The sequence below is a fragment of the Mus caroli genome, unplaced genomic scaffold, assembly GCF_978045245.1.
Source record: "Mus caroli unplaced genomic scaffold, Mus_caroli_1 scaffold_18, whole genome shotgun sequence".
Taxonomy (NCBI): domain Eukaryota; kingdom Metazoa; phylum Chordata; class Mammalia; order Rodentia; family Muridae; genus Mus; species Mus caroli.
In genome coordinates, this window is record NW_028227273.1 from 38488095 (window position 1) to 38508678 (window position 20584).

A 20584-nucleotide genomic window follows, 5' to 3' on the forward strand; every position below is an offset into this window, starting at 1 on the left:
GGCCCATCAGGCTGGGCAGGGCTTCCCTCCTCCAGTCCTCCCTCTACTGCACCAGGCCATGATCTGCCCAACCCCAGGGCCTCTGCTCATCTGTGGCCCCACCTAGTGTAGAAGTAGGCTGAGGCTGGGCAGCTGACAAGCAGAGAGTCAGAGAACACAGACATCCAGGGGAGACATGCTGCCTCAGCTCCATGCCACTGGGGTGAGACTAAAAGTCTTGGGGATGGTATCCCACCTCCTTGGCAGCCCCTACATCCAGACCAGGACACACTGCACCCATCATGCCTGCCAAGGACACCCCATCCGGAGCCGATCTTGTCCTGGCCAGAAATGAAGACACAGGCATGACCAGGTGGGAATAGGAAGCGCTCAGCTCATGGGCTTTAATTGATACTGAACCGGAGGCCAGAGAATGAGGCAAAAATATGAAGTCCTTCATCTGGGGTGGGGAGAGGAGGAAGGGCATGGTTCTGCTTTTGCACAAAAACCCGGACCTCTCTGTGTGGGGCCACCTGCAGCCGCTGCAGAGCCCACAAGGGGCACAGCCTGAGACTCCTGTGGTCTGGCCTCTCCCTCCAGGCCCAAGCTTAGGTCCTTTTTTATTCTCTTTACAATATAAATAGAATTTCCAAGTACACATGGGCACGGCTGCCATCGGGCGCTCAGCAGAGGCCCAGTCCCTAAGTTCCAAGCTGGTCCACAGGCCCAGGGCCCTCAGTCCAGTCCTTTGTCATTTAAGATCAGCTGTCTATCCTGGGCCTGATGCCCTAGGGTGGCCGTGGCTTCTAAAGAGACAGAGCCCATAGCCAACCCGTGGGCGGTGGCGGGTAGTGCAGACTGGGCTGTGAAGTCTGTGTCCTGTGTCACCTGACCAGGGCTTCAAGTGAAAGTGTCACCTGCTTTCTCCTGCCCTCAGCCACACAGAGGCCCTGGTCCAAGGGTGAAGGCTCATGGGACCCCAGGCAGCAAAGGCAGAGTGAAGCAGACTCTGCACAGAGCAGGGACATGGTGGGGGCATGGCAGGGGCCACTCCTGCAGGCCCACCTCCCAGAGCAGGAAGCATGAGGGATCACAAGCGGCCATCACACAGGTCACTGCACACTGGACGTTGCTGTCCCTTCCAGGGATACAAAAGTGCCTTTCCACCTGCTCAGTAGACAAACATCTGCAGGTGTCAAACACAGATGAAACTTGTGTCTCTTCGCATCCTGGTTTAGAGGAAAAAGAATGTGCCTGCTGTCAGTTTTTAAAGCCACAAATCTAGAAAACAGGTTGGGGCTGTGCCCCAGTGTCCTTGGCTAGCATCTGTCACAGGAGGCTCTGGGATGCCCCTTAGCACCTTTAGGAGAAGAGCAGAGCCAGGCCAGGCCCCATGGAGTCACTGTAGTCCAGGGGTGCTGGTCCCACTCCCTGAGTCTGGCCAAGTTGGATCCTGCTGGTCCTGTTACCAGTTCCATACAGTGGGACAGGAGTGGGCAGGATCTAGAAGGGTGCTCCAGGCCGGCCCTGTGCCTGCAGCAGGCTCTCCATGAAGGACAGGTATTCTGGGCTATGCCCTGTGTCCTCAGTGGTGGTGGCCAGCACTGAGGCCACCCGTGGGCGCTTGGCAGCCTTCACATCATCTCCAGAGAAGCCGGGCTCCTGTGGTGTGCCAGTGCTCAGTGACTGTAGATATCAGAGATAGATCAGATTGTCTCCCTGGCAAAGCCCCTTGGGACCATACCCTGACTCACACCCAGGGCGTGGCTCCCATCTGCCCCTGTTCCTTGGCTGAGTGGGGAGTCTTGACAACTGTGGACAGTGCCAGGGTGACACTCATGGCCAAGGAGGAAAGGACAACATGTTATGAGACATGTGTCTTCAATGCCGCAAATGGAGTTGCCAGGGACACTCACCAGCCGGGAACGCACCCTCTTGGGCAGTTCCTCTTCCAGTGTGAAGATGTCCCCACGCTTCACAGTCAGCTGAGACCCATCCTCAAACTCTACCTGCATTGAGATAGAGGAGTCTAAGCATGGGGCTTGCCACGGGATCCTGGGTCACAGGGCCTCTGGACACCTGCCCAAGTCTGGGGCTGGCCTACTTCCCAAGCAGGCCCTGTGTGGCATATGGCCAATACAGAATAAGATGAGGCTAGGCAGCAGGCCTGCAGCCTCTAGGGTGAAAAGCCAGAAGGCCCTGGACGGGAGGCTAAGGGGCTTCCCCAGGGCCCTCCAGACCTGGGACCTGTTTCCCTAAACTCAGAATGTCAGCTATGGGAAGTCACCCCAAACAGGCTTCCTGTTCCATAATGGATACCCAGTGCTAGGATGGCTCAGGCTGCCCGGCTGGGAGGTAGACATCGTGGGTGCTTGGGGACCTGACTATCTTCTCTGGGGACAACAGTGAAGATAGTAAATGACCAGGGCCTGGGAGCCAGCCTAGGTGAAGTAAAGGGGTAGAGGTCAAGGCCCCTTTTGATGCCTTTGAGGGTATACTGCTGTCAGGCCAGCAACAGTGCCATACACATGGAGTCAGGTTCCCCAGGAGGAAGGAGTTCTGGAAGTCACCCACTATCTCCCAGCTCTGCTTCAGCTGTGATACTCCATGAGGCCACTCTGTATCCATGCCCCTAACACTCAGACACCAGCACCCTAGTTGTCTGAATGCCCTGCTGGCTCTCAGTCCAGGCTACCCTATCCGGGCTCACATAGGCTTCTGGAAACATCCTGAGTGATATGAGTGTACCTATCCCCTGGGCTACAGGGTGGCATGTCCTGGCTGGCCTCCTGGGCTGTGCTGGCACCATGCTTGCCCACACTGTCTGCAGGGACAGGAATAGCTGGGCTGGACCTGTCCCTTCCCCTCTTCATCTGCTGAGGTGGGAGCACAGTTAGGCTGCAGTTGACTCCCTGTTATTTGTCTCTGTGCTTCATGTTGCCGAGACAAGGTGGTGTAGTCACAGTGCAGGCTGGGCCACTCTGCCCCGGGCTGCACCCCACCTCGCACTCCCACTGTAGCTTGTCCCCAGCCCTGGCCTGCCTATCCTTTAGTCTGTATGACATAGGGTAGGCTGGTAGAGGCTGGGTGTCTGCCAGAGGGGCCCGCACATGCACACGAAGGCCTCTGTGAGGCTCCTTACCTGGTAGATGAGGCTGGTGGCCATGGAGATAAACCTGGCTCTGTACAGATTACCGTCTGTCCACCGCAGCTCCACCAGCTCGCCCTCAGAGGGTGGCCCTAGCCGTAGGCAGTCTCTGCTCTACAGGGAGGGAATGGTGAGGCCCTGTACAGCATTCCCCTGCCGCCCCTGCTGCCCCTGCTGCCCCTGCTGCCCCTGCTGCCCTGCCCCTCACCGTGATGCTCTCTGGGTACAGGTTGTCACTGTAGGAGCCATCGTCAAAGTTGACCTCGTAGAATGTCTGCGCAGTGGTGCCAATGACCCGGCAGCGATAGTAGAGCCCGTTGCGGTTCTTGGTGATGACAATCTGGCCCAGGGACACCGTGCGCAGGAGCTGGCCCTGGGTGGGGCGATGGTACATGAAGTCCGGGCTTTGTCCACATGGCTAAGTGGGAAGAACTAGCCCACAAGGACCGAGCCCAGTCATGTGGGCAGGGCTATTGGTGGTATGGGCGGGGCTATGGCCACTGCACTTACCCCTGCTCCGCTGGCCCGGTGCTTGAGGCAGGTGATGGACACCACATAGGGCCAGTCATCCGGTTCCATGAGGACACCAGCAGCATGCGCACAGGTCACATGGAAGGATGTGGAGCAGTGCTCATAGGAGCACTGGATGCAGGCACCCGACACCCTCTTCATACGCTTGCGGCAGTAAACGCATTTCTGCAGAGGGTGGAGAACAAGGTTACCAGCAAAGCCAGAGAGGAACCTTCCAGAACAGGTCAGGGGGGCAGGGATGGGGAGCAATGCGACACAGGACTGGACAGGACAGGACTGGAGCTTAATAGCATCTGAACCCAGCCCTTCTCAGGTCTCCTCCCTGATGCCAAGTCCCCACCCTCCCTGCAGCTCAGAGGACAGGATGGTGTCACAGCATTTCCTAGTGCAGAGCCACTGGGGGACCACAACTCCAGAGGCCATGTGCACAGAGGGGCAGGACTTGCTGTCAGCATACTACCCTCCTGAGCCATGATGCTCTTTCTCAGAGCTACCCTGGCTTCATCAGACCACCCAGCAGTGAACCCCTGCTTCTGAAGGGGTCTCTGAGACCACCCACTAGGCCTGGGGAGCCACTGTGCTGGGAGCCAGCCCAGGTCCCACAGAACTCCGCAGCAGCCCTCCACCCAGTGTGGCCTGGCAGCAGTAGAAATGAACCAGGCAAAACCAATGCAAGGCATTGTCCACGGCCAACACTGAGGGCCTAGCCTCCAGCATTCCGACACCACCACAGCCAGTGTGCTAAGTGTCCTGAGCAGGGCCTGGCCGAGGTCTGAGCTGAGCCATCTCCATTCCCCACCCCCTGGCTAGGCCACCTCCCAGATGTAAGAAGCCCCTTGCCCCATGCCTGGGACACAGGGTCGGAGCAATTGGGCCGCACTCAGGCACCACTCAGCTGACACAGAGGGTGGGGGTGGGAGGCAGGAGAGTGATTGGGAGTGTCTGTAGCAAGCTAGGCCTAGGGAACAGATACTCTGCAGACAGCCATGACAGTCTACATGGGAAGGGCCGGGAAAGCTGAAGCCCAGAGAAGTCAAGGGGCCTGTCTAGAGGCACACAGCACCTGGACAAGCAAACTGGAGTCTGAGACCTCCTCCACTAACCTGCTGAAGAGGGGTGTGTGCGTGTGCGTGTGTGTGTCCACGCTCACACAAGAGCCTCAGTATGCAGCACCATGCAGTGCCTTCAATTTAACTGAGACTTCAACTGTGTGATCTGAATGGAAACAAGTCAAGGTGGGGACAACAGTTCTCAAAGGTGGCAGATCTGAAAAGGTGCCCTCCCTGTGTGCAGTCACCATGGAGAAGGGCTGCATGGTGCAGGAAGGGACAGAGATGAAGGAAAGGTTCCTTGGGGAGTTTCATAACAGTGACAACCAACTGTGCTTATGGCATGCGTGCAAAGACCAGATCCATTTCTGCATCTGCCTCTGTCTTGGCCATACCCATGAGTGTCAAAGATGCAGAGTGTTCCAAGATGCAGAGTCAGGTAGGTGAGGGAAGTGAACCAGCAGTCTGGCCACTCAGTGGAGTATTACTTGGGCATGAAAAAGGAAGAAGGCTGGAGAGATGGCTCAGTGGGAAAGCATTTATCATCCAACTGTAAGGATGTGGATTCGAATCCTCAGAACCCACATAAAGCCAGATGCAGATTATTTAAATGCCAGTGTTAGAGCATGATGGGAGCCAGAGCTGGGGAACCCCTGGAAGCTGACCAGCCAGGTAGTTGGACATACACATGGAAAGACTCTATGTTAAGCAAGATGGATGCAGAGGACTGACACTTGAGGTTGTCCTCTGGCTCTACACACACACCACACACCACACACACACACACTCACTCACCCGTGCACACAGACAACACAACTAGAAAATGAAGCTTGGGAACGCTACTCTGAGGTTAACAGTTGCAGGCAGCATGGAGGGGAGGGGCAGGCTGGCTCTCACTGGGTGCAAGTCTTGCATGAGGACAGCAAGTACCATTGAACTGAGGCACTGACAGGCCCTGGCAGTCTCTAGACAGAGCCTGAGAGTTGGGACACTTGGACCAGGGGGGCTGGCTGCCCCTGGAGCACTGCCACTGTGTCCTATGCATAGCTCCCCACCCTGCAATAGGTCTGAGGTCAGCGGCAGCAGTCCTGGGGACCTACCAGTTTCCATCGCTGCTCAGGGATGGCACTGACGTCCACTGGGTTGCGTTCAATCACATTGAGGAATCGTACCTCGGGGACTGCAATGGCGCAGATCACGTGAATCCACCTGAGAGGTCAGGACAAAGTCACAGGAGCAGTGCAGGTCCCAGGCTGTCCCCAAGAGGCCAGTCAGGCTGGGTGCAGGGAGGGCGGGGAGGGCAGCACACAGGTGAGGTTACAGGGCAGCTAGGGCACACACCTGTGCTCTGTGGTCCTCTGTAGAGCTCCCCCCCGCAGGTTGCACAAACAGCATTCCTGAGGGACAGATCAGTGTGGTGAGGTGCGGCCACCTCCACCATGTGCCACCCAACCCCAGCCTGTACAGCTAAGATCAAGGCCAGTGGTACACGGGCCCAGGACCTCCCAAGCTCTAGGAGCCAGCCAGCACAGGTGAGTTACCGCAGTCCAAGCGTGGGCCGCACACCGGGAACATGTCCAGCCCTCTTTGGCCAGCTCAGGCCGGACACCATAGCAACCTGGAAGACAGTGGAGCGCTGAGAGCAGCCCAAATATGTCACCTGGAACAACTGCATGTAGCCCTGCACACCTGTAGTTCCCCATATCTGCATGGTACAGCCATCCAGGCCAGAACCCTGGACAGTGTCCCCCCACATGAAAACACACTAGGTTCTCCCTCTCCCCAGAGCCCTTCACACTGAGGCGGGGCGGCTGTCGACACTCACTGGCATGGACCTGCAGGCAGCAGTGGGCGCAGGAGATGAGCGGGCTGGTGCCGTCCTCACCGACGTAGGAGTTGGCAGGCAGCGGCTCTGTGTTCTCCCCACTTGAAGTGAAGCACATCTCAGGGATCAATGGCCGTGTCCTCTGGCCACTTTTGGAGGGAGGCTGGACACCACTGTCCCGCTCTGTCTGTACTGACTGCAGAGTCACAGCACTCAGCGCAGGGCCACAGTAGGCCAGGCTGCACTGGGGCTGAGTGGGACAGGTGACAGTGGGTGCCATCAATGTGGGGAGACCACTGAGGCAGCTCACCTGGCTGTAGGGGTAGAAGAGAGTACAGATGGCACAGTAGGGCTCACTGAGGGCGGCTGCTGCGTTGAACTTCCTCTCGGCTTGGAAGCTAGCCGCCTTGTTCTTCCACTGCAGGGACAGCAGCGATCTCAAGGCCTCAGGGTCACTGACATCATCCTCTCCTGAGAACAGGAAGGCTTCTGGGATGGATCAGGGGGGTGAGCTGCAGGACAGGTCCTGCAGCAGTGCCACCCTACTGGGCACTTTCACAGCACCAGTCCTGGCTTCTGTCAGGGAGGGGACACTGGTTTCCTGCCCTGAGTCTCCCTGAGCCTAAAGCCCAGACACTTCAAACATGCTAACCTCAGACACATCCTCCTGTCTATGAAGGAACCTCAGGCATAGGCTGTTAAAGGCTGACTCTCCAGTGCAGCCACAGCTGGACAGAAGGACAGAGGGAGCAGGAGGTGTCAGCTGTCCCCTGGGATTGCTGGAGTCCACTCCATTCGCATCACCTTCGACCTTCCAGCCCTAGGAACTCCTTGCATGAAGTCTGGGGTGACCTGCCTGCTGTCCAACCTGCTCAGCCTGAGAAAGTCCCACATAATCTCAAGGGACCCAGAGACCCCATGACTGCTGGGTCTGGGGCATGGAGCTTGGCGGATCTGCCAGTCCAGGACTCCCCAGAAAGCATTCTTGGAAGAGCCCAGCCAGGAGTCAAGAATCTAGGGGTCTGGGTCTCAACTGCTACCCAGGTTTTGTCACTCCTGTGGCAAGGTCATGGGTGGAAGGACTGCCAGACTGCTCCTAGATCCTGCCAGAAGCTTAGAAGGAGCCAAACCCACCATGACCTGCACACAGGTGCAGCCCTACCTGCCTTGTTAGCTAGCCGGAGACCTCTGTACCCAAGGCTCAACCCACTGGGAAGTCCCTTCCTGAGGCTATCAGTAACCCTCATAGTCACACCATGCAATGGGGAAGACACTTAGGATACCTAGCTCTGCAAGCCCTGCCTAGAAGGTCCTGTGCAACAATGAGAGCAGTTGCCACTGCTGCCCACAACCATGGCCCCAAGCACAGCCTACACATCACAACCTCTGGCGCCTCAGCCGCCTGCCACAGGCTGAATGTTGCAGCCCACTGTTCAGATGGATGAAAGTATCAACGGCAACAGTGGCCTGGTCTGGCTAGAATCTGGGCCCTCAATGGTCTAATGACATTTGAGGTGTTGGGTCGTGGCCAGTGTGAATGGGAAGCAGGGTGGAGTGGAGGCCCTGCAAGCAGCAAGGACTGTGAGTGATACAAGGCATGGGGACATGGACAGTTGGGCCTACAGATGTGAGGGGACAGAGGAGGCTGTGCTGAGCCTCACAGAGCATGGTGGCTGGATGGGTGGACACTGGCACCTGTGGAGGGGTTAGTCTGGGCCCCATGCAACTGGAAAGAACGTTGCATGGTGGCTGGGCCTATGCTCACCTTCATCACTTGAGGCCTCCTGCTTGACCACAGACAGCGGGGATCGAGTGGGTGGCCGACCCAAGGGGTGACGCCGGCTCTTCTTGATCTCCACCTTCAGCTTAGAGAAAGGGGTTGTTCCCTGAAACAGAACTCTGTGAGTCCTGGGACCTGTCGCCCACAGCACGCAGGCACACACACTCACACACACTCACACACACACCTGTCCCCCAGTGCACATGCACACTCACACAGTCATCCACAGCACCACACCCCACACTCCTGTGCCCCATACCATGTGCGTGCGCACAGACACACACACTCCTGTCATCCACAGCATACACTCACACACATTCCTGTCATCCACATTACACACATCCACATCACACACACACACATGCACACACACACACATTCTTGTCCCCCACTGCACATGAACATTCACACACTTCTGTCCCCCAGTGCATACACATACCAGCGCCCCCAATATACTCAACACACATTAATATATACACACTTCTGTTAGCCACAGCACACACTCACATACTCCTGTTGACCATTGTATATATGCACACAAACCTACTCCTCACAACACACATGCACACACATTCACTCCTGTCTCCCACAGTGCGTGTACACACACACACACACACACACACACACACACACACACACCACACACCCAGAGTTGCCGCCCTGTGTGGCAGAACTACCAATGTACCCAGTTGCCCTTAATCACCCACCTGTGAGTCACCAGCCTGGGCCTGGTCTTCCTCTTCTGGCCCCAGCTCCATAGGTGCCAACTGTGCGTGGGCAGAGTGCTCCCTGTCCCCATCGGTGCTGCTGGTGCGGGGTAGCACGTACAGCATTGGGATAATGGGCCGTGGCCGCACCTCTGCTTCCTCAACTGGCGCCCCAGGAGGCACGACATTGAGGGGTGTTGGTGGAGGACCCCCCTCTGCAGCCATGGGGCCCATAGCTGGCCCTGGAGACTTGGGTTGGGGTGGTGGCCTCAGGACCTCCTCAGTGGGGAATAGGGCTGGTGGGGCAGACAGCAATGGGGGTGACAGCGGGCTGGGAGTCTTCTTCTTATTTCTGGCCTTAGTAGGCCGAGGCTTGCCTCTGCCATCCTCTGGGGAGAGAAAGAGCCATTCAGAACCAAGTGGAAGCAGATGGAAGTGCTGGAGATGATTCGGTGTCCCCAAACACTTGGACAAGTTCAACCTCTGCAATTGCCCAGTACTGGACTGCTGTACTTAGAGACTCTGATTCCTGACCTGGTAGAGAGCTGAGACCTGCCATCCCAGCACTCAGAGTGTGGTGGGAAGAGCAAAGAGCTAGCCTGGGCTGATGATGCCAGCTCAAAACCAAACCAAACAAACCCCAGAGCCTTTGGACTTAGGTGTGGGAGGGAGCTGGGCTCTCAGGAAGGCTGCCCACGGCCAAGGGGCCTGCCAAGCCAGCACACATGTAAGAGAAGCCACTCTTCTTATAAACACACTACTCCATGCTTCTGCTGTCACTGCAGACAACACACCACACAGCCTGGAGGGATCCAGCGGCAGATGGGCCTGGGGACAATCCTGCCAGGTGACATAAAGGAGAGAGCAAATGGGGCTTGCCTTTGGTGCCATGGTGTCTGTATAGTACATCATTAACCAGGGACAGGTGACAGGGACAGAAGATTAGGGTTTGGTCACTCCTAACATGCTCTTTAGGGAGAGCCACCTAATCCTGTGTGACCTGGAACCTAGCCCTCTACACTGGGCTCCAGGGATTCACTCCTGCTGTGCGTGGCCTGGGCTGCGGAATCCAGGCCTGGAACTTGGCACCTGCCCCGCTCAGCCAGGCCGCTGATGGGAGGGAAGCATCCTGTCCCTTCCTCACACCGGAGTCAGGTACCGGGAGTAGGCCAAAGGTAAGGACTCACTATCCAGATGACAGATTGCACTCTGTCTCCAGTATGTTAGGATGGCACCTCCAACCCTAGACACTCAGCTTCCCACCCTGCAATGGAGCATGGGTGCAAGCAGGTGGGTACCCCTCAGCCCTGATTCACTCTATACCAGGGTTGCTTGGACCAGGATGAACCCTCATAGGATGTGTCCTGGGGTGCACTGTTGTGCACTGACTGTGGTGAACTCAGCCTCTTCACGGCCCCTGATCCCGACCCCCAGGGCACTCTCCTGGTTTTCCTATGACCTAAGAGATGTGGATGCCTTGGCATCTCTAGGCTCTGTATGGCCATGAGATAGAGGGAGCCCTTAGCAGAAGCCCAGGAGGGAGTGCCTCAAAGCTCACTGTCTCAGCACAGACCCCCAGGGGCGCATGAGCATGAGCACTACTGCAGCCCTGCACCTTGGGAGCCAGGGGTGGACTGAGAGTCTCAATCTGGTTCCTCTGGAGTGTCGGGGTAGACAACCTGGTGGACAGGTCCTCCAGGGGTGGCCAGGAGATATGGCCAGGTGCCCCCAACATATCTGCATTGGTCTGACTGGTTCAGGGTCACAGGCCACGGGAGGCCAGGGGGTGTGGTAGGCCACATATCTATAGGTATGATCTCTGTCCCAGTTCCTAAGGTTGGGCACACTTGGGAAGATGCAGGTAGTTCTGTCTCCTGGGTTGCTGAGCCAGAGTTGGCCAACCACAGCTCTGTCAATGGCCACTCTGGCAGCTCAGGCCTATCATGGAACCAAGGTCCACCTGTGCTATTGGGAGAGTCTCAAACCATTACCTGTCACTGCCCAGGAAGACAGGTTGTGGGATAGGAGGGCGGTGCCTAGGACACTGCCTTCTGACCAACCATTCTGTGTTAGTGTTCTGTCCTGCTAGAAAGTCTGGCTCCCTTCTGTGGCACACCAAGCCTCAGGCCTCAGAGCAGCGGAGGCCCTACTGTGTCATAGCCACTGTGACTATTTCCATCCCTCAAGTGGCAGCCAGGCCTCCAGGTATGTGGCTCAACACCACAGGTAAAGAGGTGGAGGTGCAGCTCTCCCCACACAGAAGGTGGGAAGAGAAGACTCACAGGGAACAGTTAATTCAGCCCTTACTGCACTCCCAAGTGACTGAGCGTCCTGTGTGCTTGGGAGGCCTGGAGACAGGGTGGGTTAGGGAGACAACCTCTTGGGGAGACTGGGGTGGATTGAAGCTTTTGTCACTGTGCCACCCTATAGCACGGGCACAGAAATATGAGCTGTCACCCCCCCCACACACACACAGGCTTCCCAGCCTTAACACACTGGGGTCCCCACCTCTGCACAGAGGTCCCTCTAGGTTCATATCATGCCCCAGAATTGACATCTTGAGAGTAGCTACCAACAGCACAAATGATATGATGATCTGAGGGTGGCTCTGGTCTTCACAGTTAGCACTCCTTCCAGCTTTGGGACACACCACTCCTGAATCTTATATGCTGGCCAAATGTTAGCTGCAGTCTGCGGACCTTTGGATCCCTCAGCCTAGGAGATGTCACCCAAAGGCCCACACATATGCCACATCTTCAGAACTGACCGATGGTTGTGATCTTGCCACACATGGTCACAGCAGGTACCTGTGACACACAGGGCTCTGGTGGCAATACACCTGTGAAGCTAGTGACGCTAGCTGCTTCCTCACACCCATCAGAGAGGACATCCTGAGTGTCATTTGAGTTCTTTTCCAAGAGGCACACCAATCCTGCCAGTCTGTCGCCGTCCTTGGTGGTCCCAAGTCTACTGGAATGCCCTGGCAACCCTAGCCGAGAAGCTCCTGTTCAGAGTGGAGGCAGCCCATCCTCCATCCCAGAAGTGGGCAGCAGCCCCTGAAAATGGAGGGCCAAGCATGTGGCAAGCTGAGCTATGTGGCAATGGCCTGGTGTGGTTCTTGTGGACACCTTTGACTGCTGGGGTACATCAGGAACCTGGCCATTTCCATCTGTTCCAGTAACCACCTGCCTGGTGGCTGCTCTTTCTGCTCTCTGAGGAGGAGGCCTCAGATACCATCATCCATGTCCTCAGAAAAATGCCGCCTGCTACAGGGAAGGACACTGCTTCCACTTAAAACTGACAAGGTCGAGGTCAAGGAGAATCTTAAGTCAGCAGCAGACAGTGGGGGCCCCCAACAACAGCCACGTCTTGCCCCTGGGGCCTGAGGCTTTGTCACCTCCCACAGCAGAAGAGACCGTATAAATAGAGCCAAGGACTCTGAGGTCACATGGGATCCTCAGAGGAAGCAGGATGAGAAGCAGACAGACTGGGAGAGTCGAGGAGACACTTTGCTCCCTCACACCATAGTCAGGAAGGAGGAAGGGCTTTACCTGACACCAGTTCCAAGGGAATAAACATACTTCAAGGTACCAAGATCCCGTAGCTGGTCACACGGCAACAGGAAGCTCACAAGCCAGTGTGGGAGGCAAAAGCAGGGAGCCCAGGCTAGACCCTCAGTATGCCACCTACTTCCTATGGCTTCTCTGTATGCTTGTGGATATTGGCATCATTCCTGCCCGCAGCTCCTATGGATCCACTTATACCATGATGACCTCAGGGCCTTCTGCATGTCAGCAGGCACCTGACCTCCACACTCCAGCCCCACTCAAGCATCCAGTTTGGAGCTCCCTGGAGCTGTGGCCATCAGTTTCTCCTTGGCTGTTATCTGTCTGAACTCACTGTATAGCTGGCTCTGACTGGCTGGTGGGAGCTGCTGTTCACCCGTGGCTGGCTTATCCACAGCACTTACAGGCCCTGAGTCTCTGGACATGTGTGGCCTTGCCCTCAGCCACAGGAGTCACTCTGTCTCTGGTCACATTATATCGTGGCCACCCTGCTTTCCATCATTTGGCATTTCTGGGCAGGAAGACCCTGTCATGGTGTACTGTGGACAGTTCTCTTGTCTGTAACTCCCCTTAGCTGCCAGTGCAAATCTGAGATGTTGTGGCCTCTTACCACTGCCTCACACTGCAGAAAGGCCAAAGAGGGAAGCCCCACCCTACCTGGGCACAAGGCTACAACTGAGTGGACACTAGCAGCAGGAGTAAGGCATGCCTGTGCAGCACAAGAAAGCTGGGACACGGTGCCAGACTGCAGCTCAAGGTCCCCATGTGCATAGGCGCCTCACGGTGTAACCTGGCCAGCAGGAGCAAGACCGAAGGGACCCAAACTTCATGCTGCAAGTACCCAGCACCGACCTTCCACAGCCTCTGCCTCGTGGCCCTGTGAAGGTACCAGCTCTTCCTCCTCCTCGTCCTCAGGCATGGCCTCTCCTCGGGAACAGCCTCTGGCCTCATCCAGAGTAGCTACCCCAGCCGCGGCTTCCCCTGGAGACCTGGACTCTTCAGGTTTTGACTTCTTGGGCTGGCTCCGTCTCCGGTGTGACCTGGAGGAGGGCACTGGTCAGGCAGGAGAGGAAACAGACGCAGTCTAGGGTGGGCAGGGTGAGGAGCTGGGCTGGGGTGAAGCAGGTGATGGTGGCACAGGATGGGCAGAATGCTGGGGGCGATGCGAGGGAGATCACTTACGCCGGCCCTGGCCTCCTGGTCGGCTCCCGCCTCCTCTCCTCCTCAGCCTTTCTCCAGGGTCTGCTCTCCTTCACACTAATTTGTCTAGAATGTAAATTTTAGGGTTTTCCTCTGGCTCCCGTGCCCTCTCTATACCCTCCTCATAGGGCTCTCAAGCCCTGAACTCAGCCTGAGCATAGCAAGGTGCCACCCTCCTGGCAGCAAGGATGGTCCCTGGCACCAACAAACCAGCCCTGACACAGGATACAACTCAAGGCTGCGGGGCTTAGCCTCACTGAATGAGGCGATAGGCTCAGCAGGTGCAACAAGGGCACAGGCAGGACCTCCCCTAAAGCTATTTCAACTGGTAAGGGAGAATGACGTCCTGCAGCTGTGTCCCTGGCAGCCCCAGCCCATAGCCCTCACCCATCCCAGCCCCTCCGTGGCCCAGAAGAGCTGGAATGCTTTGCAGCATATCTGGCCCTAGGCATTGGCCTCTGTGGTTCTGGCCATGGTATGCCCTCCTCTCCCTCACGTCTGTGGCTGAAACACCCCTGACCAGGGCAGGATCCCTCGGTGAATGTATGAGCCCCACAAGATGACCAGCAGGCAAGCAGGTAGCATTCCAAGGACGAAGACAGAGGTAAGGTGTGCACACACAGTGGCTGCAGGAGGATGGGCTACAGAACAGGCAGGAGGGGTGGGAAGCATTGACAGAGGAGAGAAAGAAGGGGCTGGGGACATAGGGCCTCGGATCCAGGGACAGTCTATGCCTTGGGGTAGGCAGCCCCAGCAACAGGGTGACTGGAATACACCAAGTCAGGAAGTTTGGTGGCTCAGCCTCCAACTGTTCCCCCAAGGTCTAAGGTTGCTTTCAATGGCTCCAGCTCCTGACAATGCTCACAGGCTGCACCAACTCTCCTGGCTACAGCTTCCTGAGTAACCCTGACTCAGTCACTGTCCTGACCCTATTATGAGCTGGGACTGGAGGCTGCATCAGGGGCCTGCCCAGCCCTTGCACAAGCAGACTGGGACAGCTGGGGCTGTGCACAGCACCATTTACAGCTGAACACGCCAGCTAGTCTGCCAGGTTCCCACAATCACAGGGAAGCCATCTTAAGGGCCCATCTGTGCCCCATACCAGAAAATAAGGAACTTGGGACTCACACAAATATGCTGCACCCATCCAGAGCAGAGAGGGCAACTATACATCAAAAAATAGCCTTGCTGATGCTGTTATGAGAACAAGCCCAGCCCAGTCCTGTCACACCCCCACATTAACACCTCTTCCCGAGGCCAGACACAGACATGGCCACTCTTCTACAGCAGCTTCTCTTCAGGCAGCCAGAGCGCTCTATGCCCTTGCATCTGTGTGTCCCATAGCTGGGGCAGGGCTCTTGGGTGATTATTGGATGATTTACTGCTTCCTGCCATCTCCAGGTGCTCTTGCCCCACTCCTACCCATTAAGCAGGTTGTTAACAGTTCCACACTGATGACCCTAGCAACCCTGGCCCTGTTCCAGGTGGCACACATCACGATGCCTCTAGCAAGGTGAGCCTTCCGTGAGCCTTCCATGTGTCCTGAGGAGCTGCAAGCCTATCTTTCTTCCCCTGAGTCCAGTCTGGCTGGGGGACCCTGGGAGGAGATCCTGGGGCGGGATCACAGGCCACAAAGGCTTGCTCTGCAGCCTTTAGCTGGGTGCCTGCTCTCTCTGGAAGCTCTGAGGATTGCCTACTGAAGCCAGGTGAGGACCCATGGGCATGTACCACATCTCGGGCCATCAAAACCAGGCCGCACAGAGCCACTCCTGCAAGTGCCTTTGCCTATCTTAGAACTTGAGCAATGAAGACACTGAAGAATGATCAAGAACCAGAGACTGCTCACCAGGAGAAGACATAAAGCAGGTAACAGTGGGTAAGACTGCAGCACATGCAACAGTGTGGAAGAGAACGTGGTGAGGAAGGAAGGTTGTAGACCACAGTCTGACTGTCCTAGACAGTGCCCATGGCCTGCCTGCAGAGCAGGACCCTATGGCCAGGGCCAAGGACCAGCCAGTACCGACCCCTGGGCTAGACAAAGAACCCCTGAACTCGTCAGGAATGGAAGGTGGCAGGCTGCCTGGCACAGCCAATGTAGGCTAAGGCTGCAGCTGGTTCCAGAAGATACTACAGATCCTGCAATATTTGAAAGCCATCGGGATCCTAACAGTAGTGTCTACAGGTCAAGGCAGCAGGTACGTTCCTATGCAAGGTCTTGTCAACACTGTTGGCTTCTGAGTGGTGGTCATAGCCTGGCCTGCTGGGTGCAGAGTTCTTGGACCTCCCTGGTCCTTCACGGGCAGACACCTGAGTTTGTTTGTTTGTTTGTTTGTTTGTTTTCTGGTTTTTTGAGACAGGGTTTCTCTGTATAGCCCTGGCTGTCCTAGAACTCACTTTGTAGACCAGGTTGGCCTCAAACTCAGAAATCCGCCTGCCTCTGCCTCCCAAGTGCTGGGATTAAAGGCGTGCACCACCACGCCCAGCCAACACCTGAGTTCTATGCGGTCTCATAGCTGTGGCTCATGTTCAGCTCTGAGGGCTATCCTTGACCTATCAGAATCTCAAACCCTGAGGAGTTGCAGGAGGCAAGGAGTAGGATGGACACCTGGAATGAGGGGCTGAGCCTAGCCATGTAGGTCTCCCTCTTAGAAAATGGAGTCAGGGGGCTGGTGAGATGGCTCAGTGGGTAAGAGCACCCGACTGCTCTTCTGAAGGTCCAGAGTTCAAATCCCAGCAACCACATGGTGGCTCACAACCATCCGTAACGAGATCTGGCGCCCTCTTCTGGAGTGTCTGAAGACAGCTACAGTGTACTTACATATAATAAATAAATAAATCTTAAAAAAAAAAAAAAAGAAAATGGAGTCAGGTTCCTCCCCAACCCTGTTACCTACACTACCACCTCTAACTAGGGACATGGGCACTATGGGTGATCGATCACACTACTGTAAGGAGCAGGGCAGTATGGTCCACTCATCCTTAGGAGCAGGGCATCTGGTATTAGCTTTGGCCCTATGAATGCTTGCAGGGGACCTGCCAGCTCTCTGAAATGCAAGGGTATCAGGATTACATCACCAAGTAAGTAGCAGCAAGCATTCAGATGCCCGGGGAAAGGGTCTGAGACTCTGCCTGAGATGACCAGACAACTCCTGTTATAGAAGCAGAAATAAGTAAGAGAGTGGAGGGAGAGGGAGGGCACTGGGGGCGGCTACTCACCTGCGCAGGAGCTTGGCCTTGATGGAGGTGCGCGAGGCACTCCAGGAGCTGAGCTCAGGACTGCTCAGGGCTGTGGGCCTCGTGTGGTCCAGCACTGTGAGGTCACGGCCTTGCTTCCATTGCTCATAGCGTTCGGGCTGCAGGATGCGTACAAACACGTCCATGGAGATCTTGACCATGTCCTTTCGACATGTACACTGTGGAAACACACAGAGGCACTGAGTCTCACACCCGGCACCTGCCTCCCATGCTGCGGACACAGCCCAGTATGAGGATGAGACTGCTAGTTCAGCCCCCTCTCTGGCCTCACCACAGGTAGGCCAGACCAAAAGACCCCCAGAGGGAATGCCCACCGATGAGTGGATGCCCAGCCTTGCCCAGTGAGAAGAGAGGGAAGATGGACATGGCATCATTCCCAGAAGGCAACATGGTCTTTATACATCAATCACCCAGGACCAGGCAGTCTGGCTGCCATCTAAAGGGCCTACCTAGAAGATGCAAGCCTGGGTCTGGCAAATCCAGACAAGCTAGGGAGCAGTCAGTGCCTTGTGTTCACCACCTAGGTTGGACACTCCTGAGCCAGTCTCCCTCCTGGCCTGGAGGGCACAGGCCTCTCAAGCAGCATGACAACTGTGTCACAGAACAAGTTGGGCCAGAGTGACATGGTGGCTGAGATACTCTTGCGTCTCTTCTCCTGAGGGGGCTGCAGGCTGTGATGCTGCAGATAGGGTGGTATGCTCCTAAGCCCACTGTGAGCTCGCTGCTCCCATTCTACAGCAGCTATGACTCCATCTAGAATGCCCTTAATGGAGAGGAAGAAAACAGAGGTGGGTATGAGGAGCCCTTCCTGGCTTCCCCATTCTACTGAGGAAGCCTCAGCAAGGCTGGTCCTGGTACATGAGGGAATGTCCTGTGGCTCCCACCCTTCTTTACTGGAGGGGAAGGCACTGGGAATCTGTCTGGGTTCAGTATACTGAGTGAGAGGGAGTATTTATGGGTGAGCGATTTCCAGCAAACTCAACTTGCTTAATGGGAATGTGCAAGATAGCGTCTGTGCAGGGACTTGGTCAGTCAGCAGTGGCCGCAGATGGTGCCCAAGTTGTGTGTTCCTGAGCCTGGCCTCACTGAGCCCTCATCAACTGCAGATTAAGGGATCTGTGCCAAGTGGCTCAGCCATGACTTTGCTGTCAGTAATTAGCAAAAGCACCTGAGTGCTCCCATGGGCCCCACACTGCTGAAGCCAGCACCAGTGGCCAGGACAGAGCTGCCAGTACCAGCTGGCCTTGCAATGACAGTGGCCTTTACATACCCCATGTGAGCTCTGCAGACATGGGGAGTGTGTGGCCAAAAGCAAATGTTTTGGGCAAGGTCTGGGAGCAGCAGCCTGGTGGATCTAACACATGGTCCGGAGGAGGGTGGTAAGGTGATCTGACAGCTCAGCCACAGGGAGGGCTTGGTCCATCTTCTAGGTAAGGCCCAAGCAGCTGCCCAGGACTCTGCATCTGGCTACAGCAGCTTAGTAGCACCAGCACAGGAGATAGCAGGCAGTTCTCCACTGTGGAGTCACTCTTTTCCTAAGGGGTAAAGATTTATCTCTGCAGAGGATCTGACTTGACCCTTGCATGCTGGAGCCTTCTCAGGGCTGGGTATCACCCCACCGTTACAGAACGAAGTCACACCCTAAGCCACAAAGAAGGAAAGCAGTCGGGCCACTAAGGCCAAGGCCCTCCAGAGGAGGTGCTGCCTCAGACTTCATTATTTCTTGAGGACAGAGCTTCTTGAGGGCTCACCCGTCAGTGCAATTTAGACTCCCTCCTTGGTGGGCAGCTGTCACTTAGGTGTCCTACTGCCACCTGGGATTCTGAGGTGGTCACGGCCCTTTCTAGTGAGCCCAGCCTGTGATGGAAAGGTGTTATCCCCACTGGGGATTAGTGAGCTCTGAAGATGCCTGATAGCAAAGGGGGGTCCTTGAGGGGCCAGGGTGGCACCCTCACCGAAGTCGCTGGCACTAGCTTAGCTCATCAGCAGATAGGCTTGAGGGTGTCCTGGGACAAATGACGAACAATGCAATGGCACAGACACCTCACACTTCCACTGAGGCTGCCAAGAGAACCTGTACCAACCACCTATAAGGCCCTGCACCCTGAACCCTCACTCCAATGGCCTGACACCCAGGGTTCTGACCTCAAGTGCCATGGTGGCAGCACATTTGCAAGTCCATGGTGGCACTGCCCAGCACAGCCTAGGGACTGCAGCTGCACCCCAGGAGCCCATACTCAGTGCAGTTTGCTGAGAACCTTCCAGAACTGAGGCATAGGAACTTCCGCCTGCGGCAGCTTTTTTTTTTTTTTTTTTTGGTTTTTCGAGACAGGGTTTCTCTGTGTAGCCCTGGCTGTCCTGGAACTCACTCTGTAGACCAGGCTGGCCTTGAACTCAGAAATTCGCCTGCCTCTGCCTCCCAAGTGCTGGGATTAAAGGTGTGCAACACCACGCCTGGCAGCAGCTTCCTTTTTACACCATCCCTGAATGCCAGCCTACCAATAGGACACCCAGGTGACAATAAGACAGTCCTACCAAGGCATACATACCATCAAGCACCTCTGGGAAGGCCAGGATTACTCCCCAGCCACTGACCTGGACATGTCCACCTGCTGAGTCTGCCTCAGAATGGGGCTTGGGGACAATGCAAGGGAAGGCTCCCCTTGGGCTCCTCCCACGAGGCTGCAATGGAGTCTTAAGCAGGGTCTATAGTCTGTCACAGACCTATAGAAATAGCCTAGGCTGAGCATAAGCTGGGACAGCTGTCACACATGACTAGCTGGAGTTATGGCAAGGCATAGGTTACCATCAGTACTTGCCACTGTCTTAGGGTGATCAACACAGCAAGTGACGGCAGAGCTGGTGCTATCCATGGCGTACAGAACAGCTGCAGCTGGGATGACTGAGTTCTCCCCAAGGGGAGAGTGCACGGCACAGAATTGCATCCAGCTTAAGACGTGGCACAGGCATTAGCAGTGCAAAGCCAAGAGCCTGCCTGAATGCCTTGAGAGGCCCAGCACAGGTCAGAGGTCACAGGAGTGTGGCATTGTCCACAAAGGTTGCAATTACCACCCCTCCTGTGTGCTGGGGTCTGGAGCAGGGAAGCAGGGACAGAGCCAGGAATACTTCCTGCCTGCAAGACCCCAAAGCCACCTGCAGGGCCCCAGTCCTCTAAAGGCTGATGTCTTGTGGCCTCGTGCCAACTCTGGGGGAGGGGCTTCCACACTCACACTGAAACACAGGACACAGCAGTGCCTTCAGTTGGGAATGCAGGGAAGGCTGCTCTCCTGCTGCTGGGTCATGAAAGAGAGGGAACCTCACTTCTGCTTCCTGTCCCTCTCCGTCATCACCAGGAAGTAGCCAGAAAGAAGTGACACTGTATCTGCAGCTGCCAACCCTACTACTCTCAGCTCCACTCTGAGAAGCCTCTGTAACTACCCAGGAGAAAGTGGACACAGCAGGCAGAGCTTTGGTGAGCCCTGGCCTGTGCTTTCCAGGCATGCAGAGCTGTGCTGCTCTCCTGACCACCCAACACGGTGGCCCA

General features: G+C 56.1%; 1 protein-coding gene across 6 annotated transcripts in view; it reads right to left on the minus strand.

The window, feature by feature from the left end:
* Positions 1–357: 357 nt before the first annotated feature.
* Kdm4b (lysine demethylase 4B) overlaps positions 358–20584 on the minus strand; it is a 77663-nt gene continuing 57436 nt past the window's right edge. For 2 of the 6 annotated variants that reach the window (XM_021186540.3, XM_021186539.3), the window contains 15 exons: positions 17002–17198; positions 13768–13851; positions 13438–13625; positions 9020–9408; positions 8298–8418; positions 6843–7021; positions 6533–6728; positions 6249–6325; positions 6049–6104; positions 5808–5916; positions 3638–3823; positions 3336–3500; positions 3122–3241; positions 1896–1988; positions 358–1665 (listed from right to left, as the gene is read on the minus strand). In XM_021186540.3, the coding sequence (XP_021042199.1) occupies positions 1483–1665; positions 1896–1988; positions 3122–3241; positions 3336–3500; positions 3638–3823; positions 5808–5916; positions 6049–6104; positions 6249–6325; positions 6533–6728; positions 6843–7021; positions 8298–8418; positions 9020–9408; positions 13438–13625; positions 13768–13851; positions 17002–17198 (2343 nt within the window). In that variant the 3' untranslated portion in view covers positions 358–1482. The remainder of the gene's footprint in view (positions 1666–1895; positions 1989–3121; positions 3242–3335; positions 3501–3637; positions 3824–5807; positions 5917–6048; positions 6105–6248; positions 6326–6532; positions 6729–6842; positions 7022–8297; positions 8419–9019; positions 9409–13437; positions 13626–13767; positions 13852–17001; positions 17199–20584) is intronic. The other 4 variants (XM_085833227.1, XM_029471258.2, XM_021186541.3 and 1 more) reach the window with 4 other exon arrangements.